Source organism: Antedon bifida, chromosome 1, assembly GCF_963402885.1.
Source record: "Antedon bifida chromosome 1, ecAntBifi1.1, whole genome shotgun sequence".
Lineage (NCBI taxonomy): Eukaryota > Metazoa > Echinodermata > Crinoidea > Comatulida > Antedonidae > Antedon > Antedon bifida.
In genome coordinates this window covers 1,452,271-1,467,147 of record NC_136226.1, presented here as the reverse complement: position 1 = coordinate 1,467,147, position 14,877 = coordinate 1,452,271, and the positions used below count along the sequence as shown (strand labels likewise).

At 30.8% G+C, this 14,877-nt stretch overlaps 1 protein-coding gene across 2 annotated transcripts in view; it reads right to left on the bottom strand.

Annotated features, from left to right (window-relative positions):
* LOC144836970 (cyclin-dependent kinase 14-like) overlaps nucleotides 1–14,877 on the bottom strand; it is a 48,170-nt gene that overhangs the window by 19,185 nt on the left and 14,108 nt on the right. Inside the window, exons 4-6 of one of the 2 annotated variants that reach the window (XM_078691931.1) lie at nucleotides 4,812–5,060; nucleotides 2,231–2,322; nucleotides 1,318–1,495 (exon numbers count right to left, since the gene is read on the bottom strand). In XM_078691931.1, the coding sequence (XP_078548057.1) occupies nucleotides 1,318–1,495; nucleotides 2,231–2,322; nucleotides 4,812–5,060 (519 nt within the window). The remainder of the gene's footprint in view (nucleotides 1–1,317; nucleotides 1,496–2,230; nucleotides 2,323–4,811; nucleotides 5,061–14,877) is intronic. The other variant, XM_078691938.1, reaches the window with a different exon arrangement.

Below are 14,877 nucleotides of genomic sequence, written 5' to 3'. Positions count from 1 at the left end.
CAACTATTATTTGACTGTCTCTGTATTCTGCTGATAAATGGCCAATAAAAGTGGCATTAACCGATGGAAAATTGTCAACACACAAACGTAATGTCTCTAGGTAAACATTTTTCGTCCATACACTGCAAACACATGGATTACATTTACTGAAGGAATCACAACTTTTAAATGTAATATTATGTATAAATGTGTATGATAAGAAAAATGTATCTCCATATATGGTAATGTTTGTCTAATATTATATAATACTGGACGAATTTAATACTGAGAATCAGCTAAATAAAACATAATTATTATAATGATGTTTATAAATTCAGATTTATCCTCCTGTAGATAGCTTCACAATCACAATATTTACCTAATGGTGTACATCGCATAAAAATGTCAACGAATAAACCCGTACAAGATTAAACTAAACAAATTTTACCTTCTGGCTAAGTCTATTCAGACTGCGAATTTTCAATATTTACATGTTTTTCACGTTTTCAAAATCATTGTACATTATCTTGTGTAAGTGGTTACTTAGGCTTGTTTGTTAGCCTACTGTACTTACTGTGCCGTGTTCTGATTAATATAACATTACCTCACACACTATTAAATCAACATTACAACATTCCAACATTCTCTAACATAATCCTACCAACTACTTAAGAGACATGAATCCTGATAAACAACATTTTAACTACTTTCTTTCAGAGATAAAAACACTCTTATTATACAATAATAATGTCTTCTTTCCTATATTGCTTGATATTGTATAAATGTTGTTATTATTGAAAATGTTGTAGTTACTGAACCACTTTAAAAATCAGTACATTTGTATTGAAAAGATATAAATAAAAAAATAAATAAGAACAAGAAGGGAAATAAGAGAATATTGATGTGTAATGAAAGAAAGTCAGTAACTTAAATCTTAACATTCCTTCAAATAAAGTACACATTGTTGAGTGAACTTTTATGGTATTTTCTATAAATTCAAACACAAGTGTTGACCACTATACTAGTTAATATAATGTACAATGCATAATAGTCTTACAAATGTGTACTTGACACAATCTTAAGATCTACAAATGGAAGTGAAAGATTATCTGGTATTGTTGGAAAAACGGAAATTCCTCTTTCTTGTGGTAATTCAAAATAAAACCACTACAAGGAATTTGGCTTTTGTCTTCAGCAAATTCAGTTGACTTAAAATAACGTTAATTAGGTATAATTAATGTGTTCACTGATTCACAGAAAGTGATGTTAGGGATCTTTTATTGGTGGGTCAAAACAATTTATTTATCTCCACTTATTTCTCAAACTTATTATACTTACCACATACTCAAATACAAATGTTAACGATTTCTTTGTGTGAATAATATCGTGTAGACGAACAATGTTGGCGTGCTTCAACTTCTTTAGTAACGATGCTTCTCGTATTGCTGTAAATGGTGCGCCCTCTTCCTCTTGTAAATGAATCTCTTTTAATGCTACAATTTGGTTGGTGTTGGTTCTACAGTGAAAAACAAATTATTTATGCATAAATTATTATTCATGTTTTGTGATTAAAGAAAATTGTTTCAAGATTCTATATCTACAATTTGTTTTAATAATTCATTTATTTTCTTGTAGTTGAAACAAATCTTTTAGAACACATAGAAAGAAAACCTGAAAACATTGACAGGAATGTATAGTAGTATGTAATTTAATCAACCTTGTAGGCTTATTTAGTTTGAAATCAACCAGCAAATGTTTGTATCTTGGCAAATATCACAGATATGATGTAACCCTAACAACCTTTACATGCCAATTTCACAAAATTACCACGGTAAATTTGGCAAATAGAAGAGCTACTCAATTTAATTGATATTGATTTGGCTTAAATTATAGGCTAGAAGATGAAGTATGAATTTCATTTTTCCATTTGTCTTCAATTCATCATGATGTTGTTAGGCTCTTCTCTGAAACTGCACCTTTGAAAGTAAAGTGTTTAATAAGATGTTTCAGGTATACTTTAGAATGGACATAATTTGTACTACAGTATTAGTGTAATAATGGGGGTTAGGGTTGAGCCATTTTTACTGGATTTTTGTCTCAGAGGGGGACAATCTTTTTCTCATTGTCTAGCCTACCCATTTTATCAAACTTTTTACCATGAATAGCTAATATCAACTACACCTTTGTACATGTAGGGGAGACATTTCCCCCGCACCATTCTCTCAGAAGTAAACTTTGAAAACATACTTACATTGAATGTGCCTTGTACACTGTGGCGTATGATCCCTCACCAAGTCGACATATCTTCTTATATGATTCCAGGCGACCCTGCGTGGCACAAATCTGTAAAAACAAATGCAAAAAATAAATCAAGAAATTAACATTTAAACTTGAAATTTGGAACAGTAGAGTAAATGTACACACACGTTTAAAAATTCGGATTATAACGATATTATCAGTAAAAATAATAAAATATTGTATTATAAAAAAATTGGTTTTCCTCAGTTTTGTTGCAAACTACTAGTTAAATTAAGTCTATGTTAAAAATCTATAATATTACATTATACATGAAAGACAAAAAAAAACTACTGGTTAAATATCATGTATTTATTATCAAAGAAATAAAAGTGCAAAAAAGTATGTAAAAATCAAAATATCAGTATAATAAAATTGCACATAAAAAGATGCTTAAACTGAAAGAAAAAGCAGAAATGTGAACATTATTGATGAATTTGAACATTATTGATGAAAACATTTGCCATCACCACAAAGAAAGCATGTCACAAAAAGTAAAAAAACAAAGGTTAATTATCAAATTGATCATGCTTTTTAGAATTTTTACAAGCCACTATATTGATACAGAACATATCAGCAGCAAAACAGTAGTTTTAGTACACATACATTATTTACTCAAACACGACTAGATCAAGAATATTTGAATCATTTAATGAATATTCATGATCAAAATTTGTAAGTAATGACGATATCACACAACCTGGATATCTACCACCTTGATATCTACCACCTGGATAAAGCCATATCACACAAACAAAGTGTTGTTGGTAGTCAGGTGTGCCGAGTGCCACTTACCTAGATATGATGGTGGTATATTGGAAATTTCCCAGGGTTTATATAATGTACAATTTTCTGATAGGGGTGTTTAATTAATTTGTATGTATTCGAGCTGTAGCGGAGAGAAATAGGCCAAGAAATATAGACACAAGATTATAAAAGATCTCATTCTCCAGACAAAACACGTCTTAAAACCTAATCGTTATCTAAAGAAAAACAAAACGACGATGACAAGAGGAACTTGGTCTTAATAAGCCATTAAGCAGGTATAATGGATCCATAAAAGGGTAATGTATCATGCATTTAATGGAAATGGATACATAGTAGTGCTCTAAGCATCGTTTCTAGAAGAAACAGAATATCATTGATACTGTAGTAAGTGAACGAAGAGAAATAGAAGAAAATGGTTGAAGCAACTCCCCAACATAATATTTGAGGAACCATCACCCTCGTAAAAGAATGGGAAAGAAATAAAGGAGATTCCCTTATCTCAAGACAAACTATAACCTTTTCAAAAATTTGGTTGAAAATAAATCAAAATGATTAATTTGATAATAATTATTAATTCCGATGCAAGTAGTATGTTGTTCTATTGAATACAGATACAATTTAGTGTGGCTTACTCGCATTTAAAAGGCATCGTAAAATATCTCTCACTGATGCCATGAGTAGAGAGAGTAGGATTTGATGGGGAATATAACATTTTGACAGAAATTGTTGATGTGCCATTAATACATCTTTTGAATGATGACATCAAGTAGGTAGAGTCTCAGTGACGACGCTTTCATTTAAGTTTGACGCAAAATGTTTTTATTATTCTACTACTAGTTACAAATCACTTTTGCATTTTTATTTGATTAGTCATTACAAGCGACTGTAATGTTTAAATAATCCTTTTTCAAGAAATATTTTATTTTCTTGTTCCAACAACTTCAAGTTATAATGATAATTATTATTATATTATTATAATGTTGATACAAAACCCCAATGTGCAGCAATACTGAATCATTGTTGTATTAAAGTATAGTTAGAAAGCTAAGAAGACATTTTACTGTTATTCAATGTTATTCAATGTATACTATACTATATATTTATAGCTATAAAGTTTTTTAAAAAAGACACAAACAAACAAAAAATATCACAATTACAATTTTCAAAATCTATGCACCATACAGTACTATGCACTACTATGATTATTTTAAACAAATACATTCAACTTTCCCAAAATCAGAAACCTTTGAAAAATTGACCCAAAAATGATGGTTGTCCAGAAAGTTTAATTGTAGAATACTTGTATAATTTGGGAACTTTAGGACCAGAAAATTCTTGTCAAAAGATTATTTTAAGAGAGTCTGAATTTAGGATAGCTGATTGTAGATACAACAATAACTAAACTACAACAACTAAACAACACAAATGAACAAATAATTTATGATAAAACATTAATAAAAACACAAATGCAGTAAATTAATTTTGTACATTAATACATATCTATGCATTACTAGACTACGTAAAATAAGTGTTCAAACATACATTTACAAACAAGTAATGAAAATATTCATTGACAAAACTCACTATATCTAGAGGGGAAAATGCAATTTTCTATTTCAATTGTTAAAATTAAGGATCATGCTTGAATCAAAACGTGAGTATTAGGAATTAGTGCTAAACAGTATGCCAAAGTATAAAGTAAACAAAGAGTTGACAAGTAGCATGCTATTTCTACCAAACGACAACTAATTACGTAAAGGCGAACTTACACTTGCCAACATACTTCTAGGCCTCGGTTTTCTAACATAATCATCCTTGCTTTTATTTTTTTCCAACTCTTTTATATAATTGTTGTACAGCTGAGGCAACGCATCGTTTGCTGACCGGTATCGATAGAGCGCCGGTCGACCTCCTTTCGGCTTTGCTGGAAGCGTGACGCTGGTAGAGCTTCCCATTACCTGATTTCCATTCTCCTCGGTTACGCTCCTAAATATTGCACTGGAATTAGTAAAAGCACCCTAAGAAGAGAGAAACATGTTTATACATAACCTGGCGTACGTTTAATAACAATCGAAAGTTGTATTCAGAGTTCGTTAACTCGGAGAGTGACGTAAGCTTCATTAGGAGAGCCGTGAAGCACTACGCATCCAAAGTGTTGGTCTGTCGTCAATTCTCGCTGATGATGAAGCCACGTAGGCGGTAATGTTCTCATTCAGTTGCAATCATTCACCAATGTGATCTTCTTCATTTTCATCTCGTTAATTCAACTAAGCATTGACGTTTGAATGTAAAGTTTTACTGCGATCAATGCACTTGTACAACATCTAAGCACATTTGTACAATCTATATCCATCATCCAAAATTTAAAATGCTCCTAATACTATTATAAAATTCCCATGACTGAGAAAATATTGTTCAATTTTTTACCTTTTACTAAAATAAATCATCTATCAAAGAAAAACTAATAATGGAATCCTATTAAGAAATGATCAATTTTAACTTCAGTTTTTGATTAATTGGACAATAAAACTAGGCCCTCACTGGGCCATAAGTACATTACAAATATACATTTTTCTGTTAACACAGTTTTATAAATACTTTTCTTTGCATCATTTATGGAATCAGAAAGTGGAAGTGATTATAGACAAAATGAATGGTTAGTAATAAATACTGAAGTTTATGAGGTTGAACAGACAATAGGCCTACAATATAATAGGCAGCATAGTTTAAAGCTACAAGATGATAAAAAGAAGCAACAATCTCGCACAACTAAAGAGGTACTGAGAAGGACTACTGTATATCTATCTTTTACCACAAGTTGACTTTTTATAAGAACAGTGTCTTTTTTATAGCCATAAAATGAGCACAGGCTCTCTTCATCTGGCTAGTATGCTCTTCAAAGAAAAGGTGTACTGGTTTCTGCTGCTGTGGACAGATTAATGAGTGTCATTAGGTGGCAAGGGATCCTTAGGGGAGATTAAAGTGTTTATCTGTGCTTTAAAGTTGTACTGTATGAAAGTGCATTTAAAAAAATGTATCCATTATCCCTTTTTAACAAATTACTGGAGATGGACTTGGGGAGCAACAGTCTTCTTAAACTAAAGTGGCACTATGGGTTAGATGAGTATTATTGTCTTCTCAGTACACGGTGTAAAAATATTAATATCTATACAATTATACTGTAACTTATCTTACCTTGCCATTCATCTAGCCTTCAAATAATATTGATTTTAACACATTTTAAAAATATAATCTCTATATTTAACAACTATAACTCACATTTAGATTTGTCATTGTCGAATATCCAATTAGAAAAACAAATTAATATAACTAATCAATACAGGTCACAGGTCAACATATGGTTGATATGTTTTACTATAAATGTTAACCATTATCAATATTTCATGACGTAACTATTTTTATCTTTAAACAACAATAACTCATTTTGAAGTGATTTTGGTCAACACAATTTTAATGCTCTGGGTTTAATTCTGATTTTACTCCAGTTTAAATATTTTCGTAATTGCAGAGCATACACATGTTTATTTTATAGTTGTCTCAACTTTGTTTAACATTTTTCAATTGTCAGGTAGGTAGGCTAGGTACAAAATACAACTTTAATTCAGATTCCTTCGCCTACTTCATATTTTATATCATTTGAAGTACATTTCTATTCGTATTATCAGAAATAATTGGCACGAAATGAAAAGGTGAAGATAAGTCTTTCAAACTATACTAACTAGTAATTTTGGCTGGAATTAAATATTGATGTCCAAATTATACAGCAAGCCAATCTAGTACTACCCGAGGAAATATCCGGAATCATCAAAATTAATGGACAAATTTAAGAGGGATAATAAGCCAAGTTAATTCAGAGCTGTAAGCTGAATAAATTGCTTCTTATGAGCCTTCTTAGCACTTAAATAACTCAGCCTAAAAAAAATAAGGTTGCTTGATTTGTTTATTATAAATAGTTTTGGACATCTTAATTTACTGTATAGTATCAAAAAGAAAAAGAAATTACTGTCAACCTTATTATTCAAATTCAACCTTTAAATCCATTTAGATCACCTTTATCAAGACTTTATCTTCTAAAGCTCTGTCTACATTATCAAACTAGTTTGATGTGCCCAAATATGGTAGTGATATGTTCAAATATGGTAGTGATATGACCATATATGGGCACATCACATTTTTTTGTCACATAAAGGCTTTAATCTTAACTTCTTGCCATTTATTTTTTGTTCTATTCCGTTAATTATAATGAATTTTCCGTGGCAATGTTCATATGTAGGAAGTATATATGCAAGCACCGTTTCTTTTACACATTATTCATGAATTCTCAATTACCATTTAGATTGTCACATCTTGTTATACTTTCTGTTAAATTAGATGCAACATCTGTAAACTAAATGTGCCATTTGTTGCGTTTGACATAACCTTTGACATTACATTACTGTGTTTGTTGAGGCTTAATTGGAAACTTCAACATTTAGATGAAGTTTCACTGTGTTTTTCCAGGATACCAATTTTGATTCAACTTTTTATTACTGTAAAAAAAAAAAGTTGGCCCTCTAGAGATCAGTCAGAAGTAGAAGCTCTTTGTGTAAAAAACAATGAATTGTCAGCGTATATTTTACCATCGATTTGTAATATTCACATAATTTTTATTGCTATGTAATTGTAAACAAATAAAAATGAATAAAAATAAAATATTATATCTTTTGAACAGTAAGCTGAGATAATTATTATTCCAAAATGAAACACAATCATGATAAACTTTATACAGATTTTGGCTGACTCAAATTCATTCATTACATTTGTATTCTCAAGCATGATGTTATGATTTTCAAATTTCTCTTTACTGTACAACTGATGATAACCTACAGTACTATTACAATTTAATCCACAGAACTGGTTAAACATCTGCCTTGTGCCTGAGGAAAGTGTTGGGTGAGAGGATTGCATGCGATCTGATCAACTTTTCATCGCCCTTTGATATTTTGAGTCCCCCCCCCCCCCCCCCAAATTTCAAGGCATATTTAATCAATTTCATTTGTTTGTACCAGAAGATTAACTGAATAAGTGTAACTCCAAATAAGGCGACTCTTTCATTTTGATACAAGTCTGTCAAAAGCAACTTTGGTAAAAAGGGGTCCAGCATCTCTTGTGATGCAAAGTACCAACATTTTGAAATATTAGGGAATTTACACACCACGAGCGCTCAATAACAGCAATTCACACTAAGCCCCGCCTACTTTTAGAATGCACATGCGCATATAGTGATACCAAAACATCAACTGTAATCTGCCATAATAGGGTTTCAAGAAATTATAGAAGCCATTCCTAACTGTTTTTTTGTAAAAGCGTCATCTATAGATTGATGTATATGATGTTTTCATAAATTCTTCCAATATTACATTTCCCCAAGTTAGGACCTCTGTTTATAATACAGTATTTACTTGTGTAGTAAAAGTGTCTTTGCTAAGAAGTTTTGCGAGCCATAAGTAATTGATCAAAGTAAAAGCTCATCTTGTGGATGTCTCTTAATTGTATAGTTTCTGCTTGGATTGTTGATAATAACAAATGATGTCTTAAGATTAATCACATCTGTTGGCCAGGTCAAATTTCTCCATCAACATTTTTCTTGATAAATCCATCAATAATTATCAATTGATATCAGTAATTTTATTGTATCTATGCATGTACGCCGAGTTGTTAATTGGGTGGAGGAATGGGGGGAAGGGTCGTTTTCCAGAAAAAATGACAAACTTTTAAAATATATGTAGCAGGTGAATCAGGATGGTAGAGGGGCCATAGATGGTTCAATCAATTTGTAAAATTTTGGACCTCTGGAATAATAGTCAGATTTGGACAAGTTTTAAGGTTTTAAAGAGTTTGTTATCAATCCAAATGGTGTTTTTACGGCAAGGATATATTACACTGGTATGACTGTACGAACATTTCACCAACATCAGAATATTATAATTGGATCGTAAAAAATATCCAATTTGGTCTCCAGGCTCCTCAGATTAATTTTAGAGTCATTAGTAGAGTTTACAGAGTATACATAACTCCCTTTGTTCCACACATTTAAAGCTATTAATATCCATAAAACGCAATAACAGTATATAATATTCAAATACTGTACATTACCAGCACTGGATTTACTATATTTTATTATTGTATAATAAATATTTACAATAACTGATTGTAAAATTATAACTTTTGAGGGTTAACTAGCAAATAAACTAAGGCTGTGTTCACATATAAGCACTACGCTGTATAGTATAATTATAAACTGCAAAGAAAAAAAATAAGGGTGTTCAGACATAGGGCATTGCTTAGTTACAATGGAAATGGAAAATAGGAACGTTCTGAATTGGATAGAACAATGAACTGCATCAGCATCTTCCACTAAAATGATATACTCGGAAATTTTCCACTAATATGTTTCAGAACAATAATACGGACTGTACAGACACAATTTTTTCAGCATTGTATGCTATAAAACACGGTAACTTCATCAGTGTGAACAGGGCCTTAAGCTTGGTTCCCACTTAGACGCAACACAAAGAGATAGGCGCAATCCAAGTGGGAACCAAGCTTTATAAAGCCTCATAAATGTTGTAAATAAACCACAATGATATAAATGTGCATATGATATAAATAATCTTGTATTCAATGAAGTAGTTAAGGTGTCTAAAGCAGACAAATGAAATCATATGGCAAATGATCTGCAACAAGGTTACCTGATTAAAAGATAAAATAAGCAATTATTAAAAACAAATCAAGCAGATAATATGGCGATGACAGATATATCCAACATAAGTTTGTCAAATTGGCATGAAGAACAAAAACGTGTGCATCTAATGAAAATGGTATTCTAATTCTAATGACATTGAGGTTTTTAAAAGATTAATTAATATGCACAGCATTTGAATTGCAATTAACATTCCAGAATCAACCAAGCTTATGATTACTGAACATTTTGTAGAATACAATGATAAATGATTCACACCTTAAGTTTAAATCAAACAATATGATCTGATGTTAATATACCACATTCATACATCTCTCATTATTAATGCAATTACACTAAATCCATACGTATTGCAGTTAAAAATAAGGTTACTGCAGTAACTGCAGTAGAAGAATTTTGACATATACTATATACTATATTCACTCAAAAACTTTATCATCTTTCTTATATATTTATTATTTTTATCTTGCACATCCCCGTAAAAGATATCCATATATTACAGTATTTAACAGTGGTGTTCATCATCATCTTCCTATACTTTGCAGAACCTCATTTTATGCAACTGGGCTTCCTAATTTTCATTAAATAAATTATATTAAATTATGTGTTCCACACGTTTCATATTATTATATAATATTATTATTATTATTATCATTGCTCTCTCTTAGGAAAGCAATGGCTATAGATTTACGAGATTTATCCAGGTAAGCTAGGCACAAAATAGACAATATGTGTTTGGAATAATAAATTGTATAGTTACTAAATTCTAATTAAACCTTACCATGTCAATACTTTACAGCATTAATCTACATGTCATTCCAACTTGTATGATTTATATTTCAATTTAGTTCAGTTTTGTTCAATTAAAATGATTAGTTTTCTATCAACTAGACTAGACTCTTCAGGCAGAGGTAAATCTGATTTATATGATAAATTGGAAGGCTTTCAAGACCCTTAAGGTATTCTAATTAAAGCATGTACCTTCTTATTAACCATTACAGAATATATTAAATCCAAGCATGGCATCATCAATAACTGATACCGCAGGTTTTATCTTCAGCTTTTGCCATTTGTACACTAAAGCACACACTTATTTTTTTCTCTACATAATGGTACTATACCTTATACTTATTATAGATGATAAAATGTACTTTGTTGTCACTTCTACAACTGGGTATATAGTATAAATTAAATTTGACTTGATATTTTAAATCACAGTGAATCAAAATGTTATATATGGACATAACTATATATTTTTTAAGTATAAAGCTAGTTTGACAAAAAAGTGTGATGTGCCCACATAATGGTAGTGATATGCCAAAATATGGTAGTGATATGACATCACCATGTCCATGTCCATATATGGGCACATCACATGTTTTTGTCACATAAAGTTTGAAGACCGAGCTTTAGAAAGTTAGTAACATAATAATTTTTTTTCCCACTTGGACAATTTCTCTAACTTTTACCTTCCATTATTTTCATTCAATATAAACTTTCAATTATTTTTTGATTTACAGAATACGAGTAGTCAATATAAGATTTATTTATTTGATAATTTTTATTAATTTTTTTTTTTATTCAAAAGGCAGTTTCAATCAATTAAAAATAAAAAGACAAAACAGCATCAAAACTATTATAATAATAGCAACAGAAAGTAAATTTAGTCTAAGTATGACAACAAAATTTTCACTTTCAGCTAAACACAAACCAAACAACTCATTTTCCGTTGCAAAACATCTAATTCAAACACAACATCGTACTGTCAAGAATCATGAATCACAAATTATGAAACACCGCACCACACCTCAAAACTCCCAATGGGGTTGGGCCCACCCATGCCTTCTACAACCGAAACTGTAACAACATCTATTTCTTTGTATTACTGTACTCAATTGTGGTAATAAATATCGGTATGAAAGCCTAGCCATAATTAATATAAACAAATCATGAATACTGCTTGCTTTATGGTAGGAATGTTAATATTTCTAGGAAAACACTAGACCAGCCTTTGATGAATATTCAGATTTTAGATTGAAACTGGGAAGCGAAACCAGAGAGTTGATAATTATAAAAAATAACTCCCCAGTCGTGATGCAATTTGGTTTTAAAATTTCATTTCAATTCAGTCTTTCTGGTTAATAATTCTGAAATTCAAAAACATTACACAAACCAAAGGTGGTGTTGGTAGTCTTAGAGTGCAACTTTCTTGGATAAACCAACAACAGATCATGCTCTCAAATAGGAGGAATACAATACATTAAAGATTAAAGTTCCATTAACATCCCTCTACAATAATGGACTGATCAGGCAACCGAAACCCTCAAGTAGACACACCTTAATGTACCAACATAATATTAAGTACAGTAGTTATCTAGTGAAATATTATGCAACAGAATTATATTCATAAATTGTTAAATTCCAAACTGGAATCTTTTTATCCCTGCTAATGTTTGAAGATAGAATTTATGTCAAGTTATATCTCAGATATTGGAAAAACGCCTTTGGATAATTACTGTACTTCTAGGGTTCAGTTCTGAATCGATAAAAAGAATAAAATATAGCTTACCACTGTTACACAATCTTCATGTAAGACATGAACGCAATCAAGTCCAAGACTGACAAGAAATACTTGACAACTCCAAGCATTTTACACTATCAATATGCAGGAATGTACACACATAAATTAGGAAGATCAACTTTGGTACAGCGACAGAAGTGTAACAAATTAATAGCATTGACCAGTTAAAATGCATGTGGCTATTAAGCACAGTTTGCAAGAGTATTCCAAAAAGTAAAGCAGTGCGTATGAATTTAAGTAGAACTTAGATGGAAGCACATTGAAAGCGATTATATTGCAACGTAATTAAATGTTATTAGTCAAGTTGCCGATGTGTGCACGCTAAAACGCATTTATTAGTGAACTTTCTACATTCCTAGTATCCACTAAGTGCTTTTAACATCATCAGTTATTCCTTCAAGATATCATGCTACTTGAGAATCAACGAAATAATGAAAATTATTTTATATAGTGAACTTTAAACACCGAAAGGGTAATTAAGGAAACTTTGACGCAAATGTTTAAAATGTATCATACAAATCTTTATGCATGTCTTCCATACATACTTGTATGTTGGAAAAAACCCCTGGACATTATACTGTAATGTTTACATTAAGGTTAATATTTACGTGGAAATACTCATTTGTCATCTCTTAACAAAATTAATTCATTATACATAAGCTTAATAATGCTGAATTCATTTAATTAGACTATTGTAATTAAGCAAAATTTACATAACAGACTGAACAATGAATCATACTGCACATCCTTGAGTTTAAATAGATATTCCTGTTTTGATAAAGTAAATATTTTATAACTGATAATAATGTTAATCATCCGTTGATATCAATAACAGTCGTTATAAATGTCGATTCAGTTTAACGCACATAGACAAAGTATCATAATGTAATTACAGCACAAATTTAGCTGCAACAACAGGTTGAATTAACTCATAGATATTGAATGTGCGAATCAAAGTGTTTTGTGTTTTAGCGACACAAATCACAGATTCTAGTAATAGCAATAATGCCACATGGATGGATTTGTGAGGTTTGCATCATCCATATGTTAGTGCAATGCATTTAATGGATTATTGAAAATATACTTGCTCTGAATAATTAAATATAATTATTAGAAATTATTAACAACATTTCTAATCTAATTATGATCTTTAAGACACTCAGTAAACCGGAAACTCTCCCAAAATTTTCTTGAGGCCCAAAAGGTCCAAAATATATTTTTACCATTAAAAACCGGACATACTTGGCAAACCCAAGGGTGTCCGGTATTGGGAAAGTTGACTGAAAAAAAATAATGGATGTTTATACTGTTTTTAATGGAGAGAATATTTTCACTGGTCTATTCAATGAGGTAGAGCTAAAAGTAGACAGTCCATCATCAATGCTGCATTATACATTTTCATATACTTGCTTATGGCTTAGTGTTTAATGTGTTTAACATAATGATCACAGTTTAACATTGAAGTACACATACAGTGAGACTTTCTATAGGTAATATTAGGGAAAAATCCCTGTTTGTTGTATAGTATTGGGTATAAGCACGGACTTAGTTTGTTACTCTATGGTATAATAAAGCATAGATGACAGGAAGGGATATATTGAAGTGTTTGATCCAAGGACAACAAAAAGAAAGCCATCTTGAACTTAAGCTTAAAGGATTATAAAAGATCTTACTGTTGGTATCCACAATATGTTTTCAGCAACAGGTTCTAAGAGTCAGTGCACATTCATACAAATTTTAGGTTTTTGTGCAAAATCTCCATGTGTAACTATCAATGGAGGAATTAAACGTGGTTCCCACTTGGATACAACGACACAGGTGCAACATAAGTGACCAATCACAAACAACCGTTCGGATGATCCATCACCTGTGTGGTCAAAGTTTTTTTTTCGCGATGCTTACGTCCTTGCATTGCATTCAAGTGGGAACCAAGCATTAGTTCAAACTGACTGCAACTAAATTAAGTATTTTAGTGGCATATTCTAAAACTGGATTCAAGTCTATTCTTGTTTTGTTCTAAGATTTTTCTCAGTGAAGGAATGGAATACAGATAAGTCGATCATCTATTATTTTAAAATGGTAATTTTCTTTCATTACAAACAATATTATAAATGAACAATAATCAACAATTTATATAAGACCATTTTAGGAATCACAATTAGAAGTCACAATGACCCCCAAAAAATAAAAATCCAAGAGAAAGAGAAAGTTTATCATGAGTGTTTTCGTGCTTTGGTTTAGTCCACAATGTAATTTCTGAAAATCATCTTTTTTTTTATTCAATTTGCTGTTATAAAGTTAAACAATTTACGATACAGTACATTCTAAAATGTCTTTCCATTACCGTACTACTGTACCAACCAAATATTAAAAATGGAATATTGCATGAGTTTGTTAAGTAAATAAGATGACTTACTTAAGGCTTTTAAGTACTTAAAAATCTGATTATTTGATTTCCTTGACCAAATTATCCATCTGATGTGAAATTTGC